The 19,233-nt window shown below is 53.9% G+C and overlaps 4 protein-coding genes and 2 non-coding genes across 6 annotated transcripts; 3 read left to right on the forward strand and 3 right to left on the reverse strand.

Annotated features, from left to right (window-relative positions):
* Positions 1-1,217: 1,217 nt before the first annotated feature.
* Positions 1,218-3,161, reverse strand: RNF151 (ring finger protein 151). Its single transcript, XM_016207985.2, has 3 exons — positions 2,995-3,161; positions 2,590-2,686; positions 1,218-1,700 (listed from the first exon to the last, which is right to left on the reverse strand). Exons 1-3 carry the CDS (start codon positions 3,159-3,161, stop codon positions 1,218-1,220), a joined length of 747 nt encoding a protein of 248 aa, XP_016063471.2.
* Positions 3,162-4,950: 1,789 nt separating this feature from the next.
* On the reverse strand, positions 4,951-5,074 carry LOC148093568 (small nucleolar RNA ACA64). Its single transcript, XR_015714337.1, has one exon. It is a non-coding gene; the product is annotated as a small nucleolar RNA ACA64 (small nucleolar RNA).
* A 347-nt stretch (positions 5,075-5,421) lies between these two features.
* RPS2 (ribosomal protein S2) lies at positions 5,422-7,469 on the forward strand. Its single transcript, XM_087815726.1, has 7 exons — positions 5,422-5,743; positions 5,827-5,916; positions 6,199-6,306; positions 6,558-6,731; positions 6,814-6,973; positions 7,174-7,265; positions 7,351-7,469. The coding sequence occupies exons 1-7, from the start codon at positions 5,567-5,569 to the stop codon at positions 7,429-7,431; spliced, it is 882 nt and encodes a 293-aa protein (XP_087671852.1). The 5' UTR covers positions 5,422-5,566; the 3' UTR covers positions 7,432-7,469.
* Positions 6,362-6,495, forward strand: LOC148093569 (small nucleolar RNA SNORA64/SNORA10 family). The gene has a single exon (XR_015714318.1). It is a non-coding gene; the product is annotated as a small nucleolar RNA SNORA64/SNORA10 family (small nucleolar RNA).
* Positions 7,353-9,841, reverse strand: NDUFB10 (NADH:ubiquinone oxidoreductase subunit B10). The gene is made up of 4 exons (XM_016208064.2): positions 9,616-9,841; positions 8,301-8,439; positions 7,996-8,135; positions 7,353-7,716 (listed from the first exon to the last, which is right to left on the reverse strand). The coding sequence occupies exons 1-4, from the start codon at positions 9,761-9,763 to the stop codon at positions 7,607-7,609; spliced, it is 537 nt and encodes a 178-aa protein (XP_016063550.1). The 5' UTR covers positions 9,764-9,841; the 3' UTR covers positions 7,353-7,606.
* Positions 9,842-11,936: 2,095 nt separating this feature from the next.
* RPL3L (ribosomal protein L3 like) lies at positions 11,937-18,988 on the forward strand. Its single transcript, XM_087815136.1, is given in 11 exon segments — positions 11,937-11,986; positions 11,988-12,066; positions 12,539-12,731; positions 14,236-14,404; positions 15,576-15,711; positions 17,029-17,215; positions 17,314-17,474; positions 17,611-17,712; positions 18,223-18,318; positions 18,544-18,663; positions 18,932-18,988. Coding segments are annotated over 11 exon segments (1,350 nt in total).
* The last annotated feature ends 245 nt before the right edge of the window (positions 18,989-19,233 follow it).

Below are 19,233 nucleotides of genomic sequence, written 5' to 3' on the forward strand. Positions count from 1 at the left end.
GTGTAGACAGAGCCTTGAATCAGGCCTTGCCTCGGGGCTCACGCCCTGGTGCGAGAAATAACACAGGTAAATTAATAAAACGGGTAATTTCAGAGTCGTTTAAATATTTGAGCACAGCCGGGCCGGGCGTGGCTCAGCGATTGAGCATCGGCCTAGAATCCAGGCGATCGGGGTTCAATTCCCGGTCAGGGCACATGCCAGGGTTGTGGGCTCGATCCCGTTGGGGGCGTGCAGGAGGCGGCTGATGAATGAGACTCATCATAGATGTTTCTCTCTCTCTCTTCCTTCTTCTCTCTAAAATCAATAAAGACATATTTTTAAAAAATAAATATTTGAGCACATTCTGTGCAAAGCACTGTTCTAGGCACTTGGGAAACACCAGAGAAGAAAACAAAAACCTTGGCCTTTGAGTAGCTCAGGTGCTAGTTGTGTGGGGACTGGGCGGAAGGGCAAGGAATAATCGCCATAAATGATTAGCACTGTGGAAAGAATTGTTGAGGGTTGGAGTGGAGTTTAGGGTGTGCAATTATTTATTTATTTTAGAGAGGGGGAGGGGGAGAGAAACATCCCTTTGTTGTTCCACTTACAGTATTTATACATTCATTGGTTGCTTCTTATATGTCCTGACCAGGGATTGAACCTGCAACCTTGGCATATCCAGAAGACACTAGAACCAAACCAGCCAGGGCAGGAAGTGCAGTTATATGTGGGGTTGTAGAGGCGGCTTCATGGAGAAAAAACTTGAAGCAGGTGTGTTTCAGGCTAAGGAACAGCCAGTGTACTGACTTGGCATTAAGAGGAGCAACAGAAGCTCATGGGGCTTCAGGGAATGAGTACGAAGAATTATAAGGGAAAGTGGCCAGAGATAATGGGGGTTCCCTGTAAGTCATTGTGATGAGTTGGCTTTTACTCAGCTCAGGAATTTGAGCCATTTGTGCTACTGGCTATGAAACTGGTAAAAAGATTCCCTAGAAAGTAACTGGGGAGGAGACTGGGAAAAACTTTTGTGAGACATCCATTTGAGTGGAAAGAAGCCAGGCAAATGAGAGCTAGGGCAGGGTAGCCAGTGTTAAGACCCAGTGGTGGGAAAGAACTTGGGAGAGAGGCCAAAGTGTCCATGCAGGGTGAAGGGGGTAGTGCCTGCAAAGGTGCAGGGTTGCAAGCACAGAGATAGCGGGGCAAGCCAGTTTTGGGCTCGCATTTATTTACCCCTCAATTTACAAGGTACTTTGGCCCTGGACCCTCCACACCTCAGCCCCAATACTGGCTTCTGTGGTGGCCTCAGCATCCTCTTGCCGGGCGCTTGGGAGCAGTGCGCCGTCCTCCAGGAAGTTTCCCAGCTGGACTAACTGCTGGCGGATGAGGTTGGTGGTGCGGTACACCTTGCGCACCTGCTGGAGCAGGCACAGAACCAGAGTCTGGCTACGCTCCTGGCGATGGCCCCAGGCTTCCCGCAGCTCGTGGTGGCAGTTGTGGCGCACAGGCTCTGCCAGGTCCAGGGTCGCCCCGTAGCCCAGGGGGCCGCACTGCTGGATACCATACTGGCAGTGCTGCTGGTGCTCGGCCAAGGCCCCACGAGGTATTCGCGCCATGCAGCCCTCGTTGGGGCAGGCCATTAGCTCGAAAGGGCATGAGTTCTGGTGCCCCTTGCGATGGGCCAGGGGGCACGTCACCAAGCAGCCAGCTTCGGCATTCTTGCACTAGGGGTGGGGGAGAGCATGGTGAGCCAAACCAGGTAGGGCACTGCCAGCCCTTGAGCTGCCCATCCCCAAAGAATCCCCCATCCATGACATACATTCCACTATCTAGGAACCAGTGAACTACCTGGGAGCCTTCCAAGCTCTTATGGCACCAATGACTTGGAGAGGGAAACTGTTGGATAAATAATTGGAGGTGGGAAGACTCTAGATCTCTGAGAGGAGGGGGTCAGGGCCTGAGACTTGGAAAATAATAGGGATGTATGGGGCTGAGTTGGTCTAGTGGATTGCATGTATGCAGGTTTGCCAGGCTTTCCCCCCCCCCTTAACCTGTTTTCCCACCTATAAAATTAGGGGGCTGAAGAGTTAATGGCCGCCATAACAGATATATTATTCTCTAAAAATTTTCTTATCCCCATTTTACATGAGACCTGCCCAGTGTGGCTCAGTGGTTAGAGCATTGGTCCCTGAACCAAAGGATCATGGGTTCGATTCCCAGTCAAGGGCACGTACCTGCATTGTAGGTTCAATCTACAACCCTGGTCAGGGCTGGTGCAGGAGGGAACCAATCAATGTGTCTCTTTCACATTGATGTTTCTTTCTCTCTCCCCCTTCCCCCTTCTAAAAAAATTCAATGGAAAAAATATCCTCTATTGAGGATTAACAAACAAAAATTTACATTTGAGGCCCCAGGGGCTGAATAGTTTTGTAACTTGCCCAGTCACACTGCAAGTAAATGGAACTCAGCCAGGTCTGATGACCCGAAGTCTGTAGTCTGTTGCTGGAGTAGAAATCCTCAATTCTGAGGGTGGGATTCTCCTTGCCCCCTCTCCTGGCTCTGCACCCCCACAAGGGGGCAAGGAGGGTCCTGGCAGTGGGTGCTTTGAACTACCTTAACTTCCAGGTGGCCAATGGTGTTTCGGAGTTTATTCACATGGACCATCTTTTTCCGTTTCACCTCTTTCCTGCAGCATGGACAGGTCTTTTGTCTAGGAGGCATGAGATGGGGTGAGTACTGGGATTGGGAAGAGAGCAAGTAGCAGCAACATGTTGGTCCCTTCTCTCTAGTTGAAAGAGGGATGAGAGGGCTTTATAGGGACCTCTCAGCTCTGAGACCTGCGCTAGGGGCTGCAAATACCACAGGGTGAATGGACCCACATTATTTCAGTGTCTCAGATTTAGCAGCTGATTTTATGGCCATGACTCATGGCTTTGCAGACCTTCCTCTGTCCTGGATTACAGATATGGCTTCATTCCCCATCCCTGACTTCCCAGCCTCTTGGGAACCCAGTAGCACCTGGCTAGCCACTGGTAGATGCACTTCTTGCAGAAGATGTGGCTGCATGGCAACCTCACTGGCTTCTTGAGAACCCCATGGCAGACAGAGCACAGGAAGTTGCTGTCGGGAGGGCTGGTGAAGAGGTTGAGATCATACCCGCCACTCTGAAAAGGCCAGGCCAGCATCAGGTCAGCGCTGGAACCAGGATCTGGTTACCCACTCCATATACCAAGAGGGAAACCCCAGCAAGCTTTGGGTGGGGAGGTGAGCCACATGAGAGCCCCAAGTGGAGGGTTGGGTCAGCACCCACTTCGAGGGGGCAGCTGTGAGGGTCAAGACCTTTGAATACTAATTCACAGCTGGAGAAGTAGGCCTTGGCCTGGAGTTACTCTTGGCGAGTCCTCTGAAAGTTTTCCTTGTTCCATTTGGGAGCTTGTAACCCACTGTCCACCCTTTTCAGCGTGAGAATTGTGGTTTCAGTTCTGGACAAGTCTCTGGATTTAGGTACAAATCAAAGGGCAAAGGCAAGAGGGTTTTAAGCTCACCATGATCTGTGTCTAGACGGCAGCTTCTGACCCGAGGTTGAGGAGCCTCCATTTAACAGTGGGAGTGGGCCGACATCACAGTGGCATTGTCCAGCTCAGGCCAATCACAGCACCAGTCCAGGGCCCACTGGGACCTTGCACCACCTGGCCCTTACTCCCCTCTCTAAAGGGGCACAGATGAGGAATAGGATACCCCAGACCTGGGATAGGTCCGTACAGCCCCTTCCTTGATGGTGGCTGACAGCTGATTCCCCAGGCAGTACTAGGCCAGGAACCAAGCTTCTAGGGGCAGTATTCCCAAAACTGAAGCTTCAGCAGGTATGAAGGGATTGTTCCCCTCCCCCTCTAAAATAGTGCTGCCCCAGTAGCTACGTCTCCAAGAGCTCAGGGGCTTTAGGATCTAAGACCCGAGGTGCTCCAGGATACAGACCAGGGAAATGATGACCAGATTCCCATGCAACCTGCAGTACCACAGCAGGAAGAGGTAGCCTGTGGAGAAGCCTCCCAGACTATGTAGGCTTGGACTATCTAGGCAGGCTTATGAGAAAGGCACAGGGAAATCAACTCCAACTTGAGAAACCAGCATGTTCCTACACATAAGGCACAAACATGTAAGTGCATTTCCAGTCCTAGCTGGTTTGGCTCAGTGGTTAAAGTGTTGGCCCATGGACTCAAGAGTCTTGGGTTCAATTCCTGTGAAGGGAACGTACCTCGGTCACAGGCTAGATCCCCAGATCCAGTCAGGGCACATGAGGGAGGCAACCAACCTATGTGTTTCTTTCACAATGATGTTTCTTTCTTTCTCCCTTCCACTATCTCTGAGAAGCAATGGAAAAAATATCCTTGGGTAAGAATTTTGAAAAGTGCTTTTCCATACCACCCAGTGGTGCACTCATCAAATCCTAAAGACCCTAACCCTGTCCTCAATGCAACAGGAAGCCACTGTATGAAATGTGAATCTTACACTCCTATCCTTGCTAGTAGCTTGCAGGTCCAACCTGACTTTATCTGCTCATGTAGAAGGTCTGAGGTGTGGAACTTTAGGAGTCACCCGCCTACCTTGGAGGCGCCAAGTTCTAGCCCTGTATGGTAACCAAAGTAGGTAGAATAGGGCTGGCTAAGAGAAAAAGTGGTCTCCCCCCTTCACAGCACCCATTGATCTTACCGTTAACAGATGCATTTTCCAGGCTGACGGGCAGGGGACCAAAAAAACACGCACACACAAGAGTTAGACCAATAACTTTATTGAAAAACGAAGATAAAGAATAAGTAAGTTAATAAAGTGAATACAGCGAAGCCTCCCTACCCCCACGATCCTGGCGGCGTCGGCCTCAGGCTTGGGGCATCCAGGTGTCCTGCGAGCAGAAAACCAGATTAGGATCTAACACCAGAGCACACGAACGGTAGCACCGAGGCCCCGAGCCGCGGCGCGTGTTGGGGCCTGGGTTTCACGTCCCCACATCGGGTGGGTAGTGAGCTGAGGCCCCCGGTGGCTCTGGGCGCCGAATCTCACCTACGGCCACGGCCAAAGCTGCAGGTGATTTTCAACCAACGCCGATCTCCGAATACCACCCAACAACATAATGAGCCCAAGAAGCAGACGAGCTGACCTACCTGCATCCGGAGAGGGCTCGAGCGCAGTGGTGCCGGCATTTATAGCAACTCCGCTGCCACACAGATTCCAGGGCCGCGGACCCGAAGACGCGCAGGCGCACGCACAGCTCGGCGGGGGCGGGGCCCCACGAAGCCAATCACAGGCTGGCTTATAGGCCCTTGGAACACTCGCGATCGGCATCGCTCAGTCTAGTTCTCGCGGCACTTGGCGCCATATAAAACTTCCCTCCCAGAAATCTTTGTTCTTCTTTCCCGAGGAAACACGTGAGTGTTCGTTCCTATTTGTGCGCGTTGGGGCCTTAGAGTCGGCAATCCTCGGACATCGGGCTGGACCCGGGCTGGCGTGACCCCAGTCTTAGGCGGGATCTCCAGTACAGGCGACTGCGAATGCCAGGGCTTCACTGACTGTTTTTTGTTCCTCTATTTAGCAAATGGCGGATGACGCCGGTGCTGCGGGAGGGCCAGGAGGCCCCGGGGGCCCTGGAATCGGAGGCCGCGGCGGCTTCCGTGGAGGATTTGGCAGCGGAATCCGCGGCCGAGGTCGCGGCCGGGGTCGGGGCCGGGGCCGAGGCCGCGGAGCTCGCGGAGGCAAGGCCGAGGACAAGGAGGTAGGTCCGGGCCATGCGCGCGACACAGCCCGGTGGGCAGCATCGGGTATTTTCCTCTCGTCATGGGCGCCTTTTTCTTCCAGTGGATCCCTGTCACCAAGTTGGGCCGCCTGGTGAAGGACATGAAAATCAAGTCCCTGGAGGAGATCTATCTCTTCTCCTTGCCCATCAAGGTGATTCCTGGTTTTTTTCCTGTGTTGGGACATTGGGCAGGTGCAGCCTTGGGGGAGTCTCTTCTGACTTTGGTGTGGAGGGATGAGATTTATTGAGGGGCCCTGGGCTTTGAGATGTGTGAGTTTGTGGGTGGCCGTCTCTGACGTTGGGTTATCAATCTGTAAAGAAAGAAACGGGACAGTCAGAATACTACTGCAAGAAAGCCAGGTGCTCTCTTAATGACTAATGTTCAGAGGTGGTGTTTCTTAAATCATATTTGCCACGAATCTCATTTCTTGCAGGAATCTGAGATCATTGACTTTTTCTTGGGGGCATCCCTCAAGGATGAGGTTTTGAAGATTATGCCCGTGCAAAAGCAGACACGAGCTGGCCAGAGGACCCGGTTCAAGGTATCCCAGCCATCTTGTGTCTTCCTGGGCTGTCTCTGCCAAGGGGCTTTGTGAGACTCTCTCAGCTCTGCACTGTTACACTTGTTTTCACACGTGTGACTTTCGTAATGGGGAGAGAGAGAAAGGATCTCCTCAGGACCTCAGGTTGGCCTGACAGTGGCCAGTCCTTTCTTGAGGGGCGCAACAGGCCTTGGGATGTAGTTACTGGTGTGCAGGATATTGGACCACCAGCCACTTGAGTCTCTTCACAGGCATTTGTCGCCATTGGGGACTACAATGGACATGTTGGTCTGGGTGTTAAGTGCTCAAAGGAAGTAGCCACTGCCATCCGTGGGGCCATCATCCTGGCTAAGCTCTCTATTGTCCCTGTGCGGAGAGGCTACTGGGGGAATAAGATTGGCAAGCCCCACACCGTTCCTTGCAAGGTAGGCTGGGTGGTGGTGTTTGATGAGGTCTTTAAGTGGCAGAGGAGCTCCAGCTCCAGTCTGCTGACTCCAACCCTTTCAGGTGACTGGCCGCTGTGGCTCTGTACTGGTGCGCCTCATCCCTGCCCCCAGGGGCACTGGCATTGTCTCAGCCCCTGTGCCCAAGAAGCTGCTGATGATGGCCGGTATCGATGACTGCTATACCTCGGCCAGGGGCTGCACTGCTACCCTGGGCAACTTTGGTAGGTGGTCTATACATGGGCTATGGTCTCTGAGCATTACTTAATCACAGTATGGGTGGCTGGTGGAGTATTTTCAGAGAGGAAAGCCCTAAATGCATGGGAGATGCCCAAAGTCACCTCTCTTCCTAGGAGTGGGACAGCTGTCTATATCTGGGGTCTTGTGTTTTGGGTAAATCTACTAATCCTCTAACCTTTTCTAGCCAAGGCCACCTTTGATGCCATCTCTAAGACCTACAGCTATCTCACCCCAGATCTCTGGAAAGAGACTGTTTTCACCAAGTCTCCCTATCAGGTACTGCCTGCCCCACCACCTTATTAACCTATGCAAGTGCAGTGTGTATCTGGCTCTACAGCTAAAGCTGTGTCTGTCTTTCCAGGAATTCACTGACCATCTTGTAAAGACCCACACCAGAGTTTCTGTGCAAAGGACCCAGGCTCCAGCTGTGGCCACCACATAATTTCATACCAGAAAAATAAAGTGAATTAAGCCCATTAATAGTTGTCTTCTGTTTCTGCTGAAATTGGACAGTGGGCCAATAAGGCTTATCAGTGTGTCAAAAGTGAAGGCTGAAAACACCAGAAACAGGTTTCGTTACTCTTTATTTAGTAAGAAACAGCCATGTGAGAGGGGACTCAAGGAGCAGCAGCAGCAGCCTCTTTAGCAGCTTTTCTCTCTGCAAGCATCCTCTGCTTCTGTTTTGCCAGGCACTTCCTGGCAGAATAATGGGCCCCTAAGTCGTGATCTGGGAAAGAGAAGGAAGGGGAGTCATGGGCCACTTCTGCCATAATGGGAAAAGGTGTCTTCACTACAGAGAGTAAAGTCAAGTAGCCAAGATGGGTATGTGGCAGAAAGGGGACCTGGGGCACAGTGATAATTCCCTTATACCCTGCAAGGCTTTGCAAAACCATGGCAGGTACGTTGAGAACCACTGTTTTAGTAACTTTGAACCCATAGCTGTGGAGATTGGAATAGAGGGTTGGCTAGCAAGCAGGAGGGTCAGGCTGGGATAAGGCTCACTCACAACGGTCCTGGTAGGCCTTGGCCACCTGTGTGAACTGCTCCAACTCCTTGGCACAGTTCTGCCTGTAGCTTTCACCTTCCCTCTGCTGACAAGCTTTCAGCCTTTCTTGGATAATGTTGACGATTTCTTGATCAACTTTGCTGAAAGAAGAGGGAACAACAGGTCTACAAAGAATCCTTCCTGTGTACCTAAGGACAGAGTGAAAAGAGTTGGACCCTGTGTTCTTGCCCCCAACCTCCAAGATCTTGGGCATGATATGGTTGCTGCGCAGGGTTCAGTATTCCCCAGTCAAGGGCAGGACATACTAGTCTCTTCTCCATTGCATTTCTGCTTCAAACATGCACAAGACATCCTTTTCCTTGCATTCGGTGATGTCTGGCACTCGGCGGAACTCCCGGTGGTAGTAGTAATACCTGTTTTTTGCATGCTGCTGCTCTATAAACTCTGCAAAGAGAAACCCCCAGACCCAGGCACCATTGGTTTGGATAGGCCACAGTTTAGATGGGCTTTTAGCTTTATTTCTAATAAGCCATAGGAGGGGCAGTTTTCCCATGTTCTCAACTTTTACAGACTGGCAAGTGGACTGACTCCAGCGTGAGCTGGTGTGTTAGTCCTGGGACAGACTGGGCTACAACAGGAACTCCCTGTTACTGTGTCCCTACAATAACCCTGTGGGGCAGGTCCTTACTAACTGATGGGACTGAGGCACAGAGGGAAGGCAGGACTCGGAATCTAGACTTTGCAAGCCCACACCCTGCTACCCCTGACATGCCAGCCAACCCCCTATCATGGACTCCAGTGTGAGACTCTGATTCTAGTCCCAGTTCTGCCACCACTCACCTGGCCCAAATTTCCCCATAGGGAAATCAGTAAGTCGGACCAGGGAAGAAATAGCAACAACAAAAACGGAGGGCTTTTTCCAGACCTTGGGAGTCTGGCTTGCTGACTTTACCCTCCCTAACAAAAGAGCACACTATGCACACCAAATGTTTTGCTTAATGAAGGAAACTGGTTAAATTAGCATGGATGAATCGCCTGGCACTAGTGACAAGGCGAGCATACGTACTCTTCCTGCTACCCCATGGGGCTGGCTGAACCACAAACTGGGAAACGAACTATTTTAGACGTTCGTCTGGTTCAAACCGGAGATGGGGCAATCTGGGGAGCTTTCAAAGAATTTGGGCACACACGGAGGGCAAGTCACACCAGTCTAGGTTGAGGGGAACTCGGCCATGCCCTGGTCATCCCGGTCATTTTGCAGGCATGCAGAGAGGGTTAGCGTTTGCTGACCCCTGCACACAACGCATGATGCAAAGCCTGCAGGGAGACGGGTCTAACGACCCAGGATACAGACTGCGATCGGCAAACAACCCCTAATATTTGGGCAAAGTGGGAGACCAGGAGTGCCTGGAGAGTACCCCAAGCTGCGGGAACCGGAGAGCGCTGAGGGGTGTAGGAAGCGGGCGTCCCCGGAGGGAAGGCTTGGGGTGCAGTTGGGGGTCTAAGTAGGCGATGTGGCCCAAAGATCTACGGGTGGGCGCCCCGGGTGTCCAGGCCAGGCCACGAAGTCCAGAGCACCAGGGAACCCGGGGAGCGGCGGGGATCGGGTGGAGCCCGTACCTCTCACGAGGGTCACAGGCCGGTCCACGAGGAGGTCGAAGGCCTTCGTTAAGTAGGTGATGGGGTTGGGCAGCGAGGTCTGCGGCGAGGGCGCCGGCGTGCGGCGCGGGGGCTCGGGGTACACGTCCTTGTCCCAGCTGTCCGGCATGGCGGCGGCTCCGGGAGGGCTCAATCCCCCGCGCGCGGCCCCCGCCTCTGCCTCTGTGGCTGGGCCTTGTTCGCCCGCAGCAGAGGACGCCCGAGGGCGGCTGCGCCTGCGCAGGGCGGTCGGCGCCCGCGAGGCACCATGGGACTTATTCTCACGACAAGCCGGAGTCTGGGCTCAGTAACGCCTCACTGCGTGGGCGCCCTCTCGTGGAGCTGAAGCGCCATTGCACATGCGACTCCCTCCGTGGTTCTCTATGGAGTATCCCTGCTTACATTCTAAAAATATATATAATTTAAAATAAAATAAAATAGCCTGGCTGGTGTGGCTCAGTTGGTTGGACGTCCTGTGTACCAGAGGCTGTGGGTTCAATTCCAGATCAGGGCACATGTCTGGGTTGCAGTCTTAATGCCTGGTAGGGGGTGTGCAGGAGGCAGCCCATAGATGTTGCACTCTCACATTGATGTTTCTCTTTCTCCCTCTCTCCCTTCCTCTCTCTCTAAAAATCAATAAAAATATTTAAAAATAAATAAAAGGAGACTGACACAGGAATAAGTAAACTATTAATGCCCTTGCCAAGCATAGTGAGGAACAAGATGAACACAGCTGGGCTCTTCTGGAGAACTCAGGGCAGTAGAGCAAACAAATTATACCACCTACTTGGAAACAAACAACATCAACTACTCTACCAGGATGCCTTCTTGTGTTGTCCATTCCCTACAGCCCTCTCTGGGCTCCACTGTGCCTGCCAGTGGGCTTGTGGGGCCTGCCTGGGGCAGAGCTTGCCCCCTGGGAGCCCCATTTGTAGGGAAAAGTGGCTTCTATCTTGGGCACAGGGTGCTCTGGTACTGTTCTGATGGTTTCATCCTGGCCCTGAGCACTGTTGTGCCCCTTAGTCACCTCTACTGACCAGGGCCCTGCTGGCTGCCCTCTGTGATCTCCACACCTAGCATGGCCCCCGGCCAGCACTAGGGAGGATGCTGGTCACTTTCTGCTCAAAGGCTGGGCCTAGAGACACAGAGCCATCAACTCTATAGACACAGAATCTGGAATCACAGAAATGTCAACTCTTCAAATCATGAACTCTTGGAAACAAACACTGTCAGACCCCAAAATTTATAACATTGGCCTGCAACATCGGACTAAACGAGGGGACCCAATGGAGGAAAGGCTGAGCTGCTGTCATCACCAGAATGACCTGAGAGTGCTGAGGTGATGACTTTCTGCTGCTGCCTGGGAGAAGAGGGACTCGAAGATCATGCAGCAGAAGCAGAAAAAGGTAAAAGAGAGGGAGGAACCCAAGTAGCTTTGTGGCTTTGTGTCCAACCATCCTGCCCTTGGCCTGTGTGCCTGGAGCCAGTCCCACCACTCCTGAATCTCCTGTAGCACTCAGCACCAACGGCATTCCTTCTGCCTGGAGCCTGGAGCGGTGTCTTCTGTGCTTCCTTCCCACAGTGGAAGGGTTTACCCCTTCCCAGTGATTTTATTCCCATGGGGCTCAACCCAAAGTATTAGAAGTAGCTTTGTAATTAAAAAACAATAAAAACAAAGCATCGTGATATTTTCGTAGCTCAGATCTTAGCACTGAGTGATGAAAAATCCACAGACCCTCAGAGACATCTTAGGCCAGTAACACTCTCATTCTACAGCTACAGAACTTTATAACCATGGAATCTTTGTGTCAAAAAATAAGAGACTTCAGTCCCCTTTTCATTAGAAACTTCAGTTCATAAAAGTATCTAAATGTTCTTGGATCATAGCTATTACAGTCAAGGGATCCTAATATTGAATCCAGGGCCCTTTGGGCACAGAGTCAACTGTCCCTATCTCCCCCCAGCTCAGGTTCACAGCACTCAGGGCAGGACAGGACAGGAATCCCCTCTACCTCAATGCCAGCAAACTGGACTCAGACCCTCATCTCTGCAAGCTGCATGAGAGAAGCCCCCCAGCTAGGGTTTTTTTGTTTCCCACCAGGCCAAGTTGTTCCTGTCCTGGGGGCAAGTCTCACAAGAAAGAAAACAAAGTGGGTATGACCCATTCCCAGGGCCCTTGAGGAAAGGAGGGCCAGCCCTGGCTTCAAGAATCCCCACCCCAGGCTGCCCATTTGATGTCCCCCCATCGCTCCGCCCCAGGCCAAGTCTGCTGCTGGCAGCAGAGCCCATGCCCGCCACGGGAGATGACCAAGCTCTCCTGCCAGAGGCTAAATCTGGGATCTGGCTGCTGTGTGTCCTGGCCCTGCCACTCGACCTCCAGCACCTGGCAGGGAGGTCCCTTTCTTTCCTGACCTGCAGGGATCAGCGGCCATGGTCAGTGGGCTGGGGGAGTGGAGCTGGAACAAGCCGGCTTCCTGGGGAGGGGCAGGTGGGCTTCTGGAGTGTCCCCCAGCAGGGATAGTCCTTGGGCCTGTGAAGGAGTAGGGGATTGGAGGGGACTTCAGGGGCCAGAGCTCAGACTGCCAGGCCTGGAACAGGCAAGGAGATGGACGGATGGCAGCAGCCCCCTGTCTCTGTAGCCAGAGCCTATTTTTCCTGGGCCCAGGCAGGCTGAGCCCACTGAGGCAGAAAGCCTGTGGGTGAGGGGCTTTGTGCTAGCTCCACCCTCAAGACCCTGCCCCTGGGCGAGCCTTCCTCCCCTCTCCTGCAGACAGATGGAGGCACTCGGACCACCGAGTGTCAACCTGGGGTTTCCAGCTCCCTTCTCCCGGTTGGGCTTAGGGACCATCCAGCCATTTTCACCAGGGTGACCCCAGCTCTGACCTCCATCTTCTCCTGTCCTCAGTCCCACCGAAAGTTCTCTGCCCCTCGGCATGGACACCTGGGCTTCCTGCCCCACAAGAGGAGCCGCCGGCACCGGGGCAAGGTGAAGACATGGCCTCGGGACGACCCCAGCCAGCCTGTGCACCTCACAGCTTTCCTGGGTTACAAGGCCGGCATGACACACACTCTGCGAGAGGTGCACCGGCCGGGGCTCAGTGAGTGGCCGAGAGGGACACGCAGGGCGGGGGGATTCGGACAGAGTAGCCTCTGACTGCCAGAAGAGCTGGAGAAACTTCCAGATGCTAGGGATCAGAATTGGACTTCAAAAAGGGGAAATGGCCCCAGAAAGGGCGAGGCCTTGCCTGTGGGGATGGCAGTCAGAATGATGACCGTCTGCCCGTGGGCCACCAACCTCCCCTGAGGTGGATTCTGTCATTGCTTCGGGTTTACAGAGGAGGAAATGGAGCGGTTATAAAACTTGCCAGTGGCCCCGTTAGTAAGCGGAGGAGCTAGGAGTCAAAGGCAGGCACCCAGTTATGTTTACTGCTTTGAGATCATGGTAGTTCACATGTGGTTGTAAGAAAAACACAGAGAGAGTCCACGTGGCCCTCACCCAGCTTCCCCCGATGGGAACCTCTTGTAAAGCTAAAGCTGGATGTCACAGCAGGCATGTTTCCCCAGTTGTGTTTGCTTGTGTGCATGTGTATTTAGTTCTATACAGCTCTGTCATGTGTACATGTGTGTACCCACCACCACCTCGGAAGACATGGGTCTTCCTGGTGCCCCTTTAGAGCCACAGCCACCCCCTCCCCTCCCCCAACGTTTTGACAACCACTCACCTGTTTTTCACCTCCTAATATATATATATATATACACACACACATATATATGTATACATTACATATGTATATATAATATATATTAAATATATATTAAAATGTATTTTATAAATGCAAGATTTCTTTTAGTCCTTTTACCTTTTTAAAAAATTATTGATTTGAGAGAGAGAGAGAGAGAGTGAGAGAAACATCAATGTGGGAGAGAATCATTGATCAGTTGCCTCTCGCACATGCCCCGACTGGGGATGGAGCCTGAAACCCAGGCATGTGCCCTGACCAGGAATCGAACCAGTGACCTTTTGGTGCAGGAGACGATGCTCAGCCATCTGAGCCACACTGGCCAGGGCTCGTAATATATTTTTTAAACATACACTCCTTTTGCTTTGTATTAGCCTCAGTAATAACACCTATAAAATCATGGGTTTTGGACAAGTTATAGGTTTTTTCCTAGAACTCATCAACATACATTTATAACTATTAAGATTAAAAAATGATAATTTGTGCCCCACTAAAGGAGGCCTAGCCCCACCTTTTGGGGGATCCTGCCCTGCTGTTGTTCTCTTAGCCAACTCCCAGATGGTCTGATGGGGAAACTGAGGCAGGGGGGAGCAGGTCAGGCCTTGTCTGAGATCTCAGTGTCAGAGCTAGCCTGGACCACCTGTGGGGCCCTGACCAGCCATTGCTCCATGCCATGGCAGATCAGGGAGACAAGGGGCAGGGAGCAGGCAGGCTGAAGGCTGAAGGTCAGCGAGGGCTCTGGTCTAGAGGGTCTCTGTGCCCAGCAGCCCTGAGGCTGTGGCGCTCCACCCTCCCTCAGGCAGGAGAGACTGCAGCTGGTTCTTCCACTCTGTCTCCCTTACCTATCTCTGGTCTCATCCAGAAATTTCCAAGCGGGAAGAGGTGGAGGCTGTGACGATTGTGGAGACACCACCTCTTGTAGTGGTGGGTGTAGTGGGCTACGTGGCCACCCCTCGAGGCCTGCGGAGCTTCAAAACCATCTTTGCAGAGCACCTCAGTGATGAGTGCCGCCGGCGCTTCTACAAGGACTGGTGAGGGCCCTGTGGGTGGACCCTGTGTGGGCTGGTGGGACCACTGGGGATGGGTGGGCCTTTCACTCCCCATCCCTGAGCTGGAATGATGGGGTGGGCAGGAGGAGAAGTGTCAACAGTGTGTGGAAGGCAGGAAAGTGTGTGTGTGTGTGTGTGTCTGTGAGAAAGGATGCCTTCAATTCAGTAAAAGATGAGTATTAGCAGGCTTGAGGGGAAATTGGGATAGAGGGAAAAGAGGAAGCAGGTATTCTAATCCTCAGGGTTAATTAAAGGACTAATTTGATGAAATGTCAGACTTGGCTCCGAGCTTCCTAGCAGCCAGGGTGAAAAGGGAAACAGCCAACTGCAAACTCTTCTCAACAGAAAGGCATTCTCAGGCCTCAAATCTTCCCTAGTATAAGTCCTAGAAGGGAAGCTCCCCCCCTGCCCCCATTCCCACCTGAAGAACCTCACAGACACACAGGCCCAGCCCAGCCCGGCCCTCTGTGGGCCCTAGAGTCAGAGAGGGCTGTGTGACCATGGGCAAGCTGGCTGACCTCTTAGAGCCTTGTGTCAGCCCTCATCTTCAGGCATGCCACAGACACTATCAGATGGAGATGGGAGTGGTCCCTGCATCTTGGGGCTGCTGTGAGGATTATATGGGTAAAGTGGGTCAGCTGGTCTTGCTTTCTCTATTTTTATTGGTATCAACTTGCGCCTCATCCAGGGCCTCTGACTTTTGTGAACCTTGGCTTCTTCATCTGTAGAACAGGGATAGTAGTGTCCACCACCCAGAGTTCCAGTGAGGGTTGGAACAACGTGCAGTACCAGCTGTTTGCTTCAGAAGTGAGGTCAGCAGCCATATCAGTGTGGGTAGGTGGCCAGCATGCCCCTTCCCCAAGCTCCTGCACATCTGCCACTCACCCTCAGGCCCTAGGAGGCAGGGAGAATGCCCAGTTTACAGAGGAGGAAACTGAGGCCCAGAGAGGGAAGGACAGTCTGTGCTTAAAGGTGGTGACTGGAGCCAACCCAGGGACTCCAGGGAGGGCCTGGCAGTGGCCTCCTCAGGAAGGAAAGGAGGAAAGAAGGGGACATTTACTGTTCTAAGACACATGTTTGGTGGGTGGCAGGTGGGCAGGGCCCAGGGCACCACTTCGCTAGCCCCTCTGAGCACCCTTTGTGCATGGCTCAGGCACAAGAGCAAGAAGAAAGCCTTCACCAAGGCCTGTAAGAGGTGGCGTGACACCGATGGCAAAAAGCAGCTCCAGAAAGACTTTGCGGCCATGAAGAAGTACTGCAAGGTCATTCGGGTCATTGTCCACACCCAGGTCAGCCCTTAACCCAGTCCACACCCAGTCAGCCATTTCACCCCCTGGGTTCACCCTCCCCCACCCCAGCCTCCAGGAGCCCTGGCAAATGTCAGCCTAAAAATACTATGAGCCCTGGGCACAGGACCAAAGGATTGGCTGGTTGCAGCTCCAGGGATAGGATGCTGGGGGCCAGTGCGCCCTGAGGGCTGTGGGGTCTTGCCCACTCTGGTGGTCAACCAAGGCCCTGAAATGCCCCAAAGGGCTTGGGTCTTCTGCCAAATGTCTGGTATAGAAGGCCAGCTGCCTCCCTGTGGGTTCTGGCACAAGTGTGTGTGTGTGAATCCACATTTGTACATGTGGTCTGGCTTGATGTGAGCTGACAGGTTACCCTCTGGCTTATTCTGGAACATTCTTTGGCATCTAGTCCTCAGGGAAGCTTTTCATAGGCCCTGAGTGGGGCCGCTCCCCCCCCCCCCCGCCCCTGCCAGTTACTCTCACACTTGCAGTTCCTGGTTACCTGTATCATTGGTGAATATCTGTCTCCCTTGAGCTCCATGGGGGCAGGGGCCACGACTGCCTGTTCAGTGCTGTGTCCCCAGAACCCACCAAGAGCCTTGTATACAGTAGGTGCTCCATAAGTACTCATTGTTGAGCACTGTGCTGTCACCTAGTGGTGTTCCTGCTTCCACCTGTGCATCCCCACCTGCTTCTAGCCTGTGCCTCACAGAGCAGCAGCCAGAAATATTTAGAAATATGAATCAGATTGCACCAGATCCCACCCTTGGACTAAAACTCAAGTCCCTCCCTACGAGACCTGCCCGGCCAGGCCCGTGTCTGACCCCATCCTCCTCTCCCTCCTCCTTGCTTCCCATGGTCTAGACACACTGGTTTCCTTTCTGTCCCTCCAGCTCCCCAGGATTTTCCTTGTCTCAGGGCCATTGCACATGTAATTCCTTCTGCCCCGAAAGCTCTCAGATCTTCACTTAATGGCTTCTTCTTGTTACTGGTGTCACCTCCTCAGAGAAGCACTCCGTGACCACCCTATGTGCAATTACTGTTCCCTCCATCCCCAGGAGTCCATCAGAACCTTTAGCCCTCTCCAGGATACTTGGCTTCTGTTCCCCAACTTGTTGGTGGCTCCATGAGGACCGGGACCCTGTCTGCCTCATTCTGTGCTGTACCCCAGTGTCTAGCACAGGACATGTCACACAGTCAGATCACAGCTACCGAATGAGTGCAGGCATGCAAGCTGCTAGGGGTCACCAGCCAGCCATGCCACGCCTGCAAATGGGGCTTTGACCCTCAGGAACTCACTGGCCATGCCGTGTCCCGCAGATGAAGCTGCTGCCCTTCCGGCAGAAGAAGGCCCACATCATGGAGATCCAGCTGAACGGTGGCACGGTGGCGGAGAAGGTGGCCTGGGCTCAGGCCCGGCTGGAGAAGCAGGTGCCGGTGCACAGTGTGTTCAGTCAGAGCGAAGTCATTGATGTCATCGCTGTCACCAAGGGCCGGGGCATCAAAGGTAGGGCTGGGTAGAGATGGGAGGCTCTACCTGGAAGGCTGCCTGGAGGGGATGGGGGCCAGGCTGGCCTCTCAGCCACCAGCCCCTCCCACCTGCAGGGGTCACGAGCCGCTGGCACACCAAGAAGCTGCCTCGGAAGACCCACAAGGGGCTTCGAAAGGTGGCCTGCATTGGCGCCTGGCACCCTGCCCGAGTGGGCTGCTCTATCGCCCGGGCTGGGCAGAAGGGCTACCACCATCGCACAGAGCTCAACAAGAAGGTGAGCCCTAAGTCCTGGTGAGGGGAACATCATGACCAGACCCCAACTGGTGGGGTGCCTGGGTTTAAGCCCACAGCTGATGGGTGTGGCCCCAGAGGTCACCTGCTGCCCTCAATGTGCCCCGTTCTCCTGGCAGATCTACCGAATTGGCCGGGGATTCCACACAGAGGACGGGAAAGTGGTTAAGAATAATGCTTCCACCAGCTACGACATGACTGACAAGTCCATCACGCCGCTGGTGAGGGTGGGCAGCCACTGTGGCTGAGGGCACCTGGTGAGCATGTGTGGGGCAGGTGTGTGGGGTGCGTGATGCCCCAAGAGCTCAGGTCCCACCAAGCAGGCCTGGTGTAACAAACCCCTCCCGCCCCACACTCTCTGAGCCTCCTCTGCAGACAGCTTATACTCCAGCTGCTGTCATGGGGTGCAGAGTGCGGCAGCTCTGACTGTGGCCTTGGAGGCAGGCTGCCTGGGTTCGAACCCCAGCTGCAGTGTGTGCTGGAGCAGGTGACTCCATCCTTCTGAGCCTCAGTTTCCCCCTTGTCTAATAAAATGCATATTGTTAAAGGAGATGGTGTAGGAGAAGATTTAGGGTGTGGCTCAGATGCTGCTCTGATCAGTGATAGAGGGTGGCACCCCCTGGCCACGGGGCCAGCACTGGCTTCTTCCAATCACAGCTGGGTATGGGAGTTCTTCCAGGGTTCCCAGATGCCCCCTAACTCAGTCTGGACCCTGACCCACCTCCCCACAGGGTGGCTTCCCTCACTATGGGGAAGTCAACAATGACTTCGTCATGCTGAAGGGTTGCATCGCTGGAACCAAGAAGCGGGTCATCACACTGAGGAAGGTCAGAGCAGGCAGTGGGTTGGGGAGCTGGGGAGCAGGAGCCCCATGGGTTTTGAAAGGGGTGGGCGGGTGGCTTGCCCTGTCCTCCAGCCTGCTCTGAGGAGGGGCAGTGGATGGGGAGAGCAAAAAGGAAGGGGTTCTGGCAGGAGATGGGGGGGTGGATTAGGGGTTACTGGAGGGGCTGGGAACCTCCGTCTTGAAGCTTTCTTCTCCGATGGGTCCCCAGTCCCTTCTGGTGCACCACAGCCGCCGGGCCCTGGAGAATATTGAACTCAAGTTCATCGACACCACCTCCAAGTTTGGACACGGCCGCTTCCAGACGGCCCAAGAGAAGAGGGTCTTCATGGTGAGCCCCTCCACCTCCTTTCTCTGGGGCTCAGACCTCACATCCCACCTGCTCCGGAGTGGGGAAGCTGGAGCAGACTGGGGCGGTGGTATGCCTTCTGCACTCATCCATAGAAGGGGGCCTGGGCACTAATTCTTGCTGGAACATAAGCTAGGGGAGGGACTACGGCGGAAGGGGGCGGCAGGGCCGGCACTGGGTGACTCAGGCGGCTGGCTAGGGCTGTATTCTGAGCCACACCCCACTCTCGCTCCCGCTTCCACTCCCACAGGGTCCCCAGAAGAAGCATCTTGAGAAAGAAAAGCCGGAAACCTCGGGAGACTTGTAGGAGGCTTGGGATGGAGGGAGCCTGAAAGGAGCGCGCGAGACCCCCGCCTGTCCCCCTTGTCTAATAAAGGCTGGAGGCAATTCTTCCCGCGGTGTCTGAATTGAGGGCGTGGAAAGGCCGGTGGACGGCCGGTGGCACGAGGCTTAGCGCCAAAGCACACCCGGTTCGGCTGCCACCCGAACCCAGCTGAGCTCAGCGGCGCCCCCTGGCGCTGGGCCTCGGGGACGCAGCACAGCAGCGGTCCT

The sequence above is a fragment of the Miniopterus natalensis genome, chromosome 3 (genome assembly GCF_054644295.1).
Source record: "Miniopterus natalensis isolate mMinNat1 chromosome 3, mMinNat1.hap1, whole genome shotgun sequence".
In the NCBI taxonomy this organism is placed as follows: Eukaryota; Metazoa; Chordata; class Mammalia; order Chiroptera; family Miniopteridae; genus Miniopterus; species Miniopterus natalensis.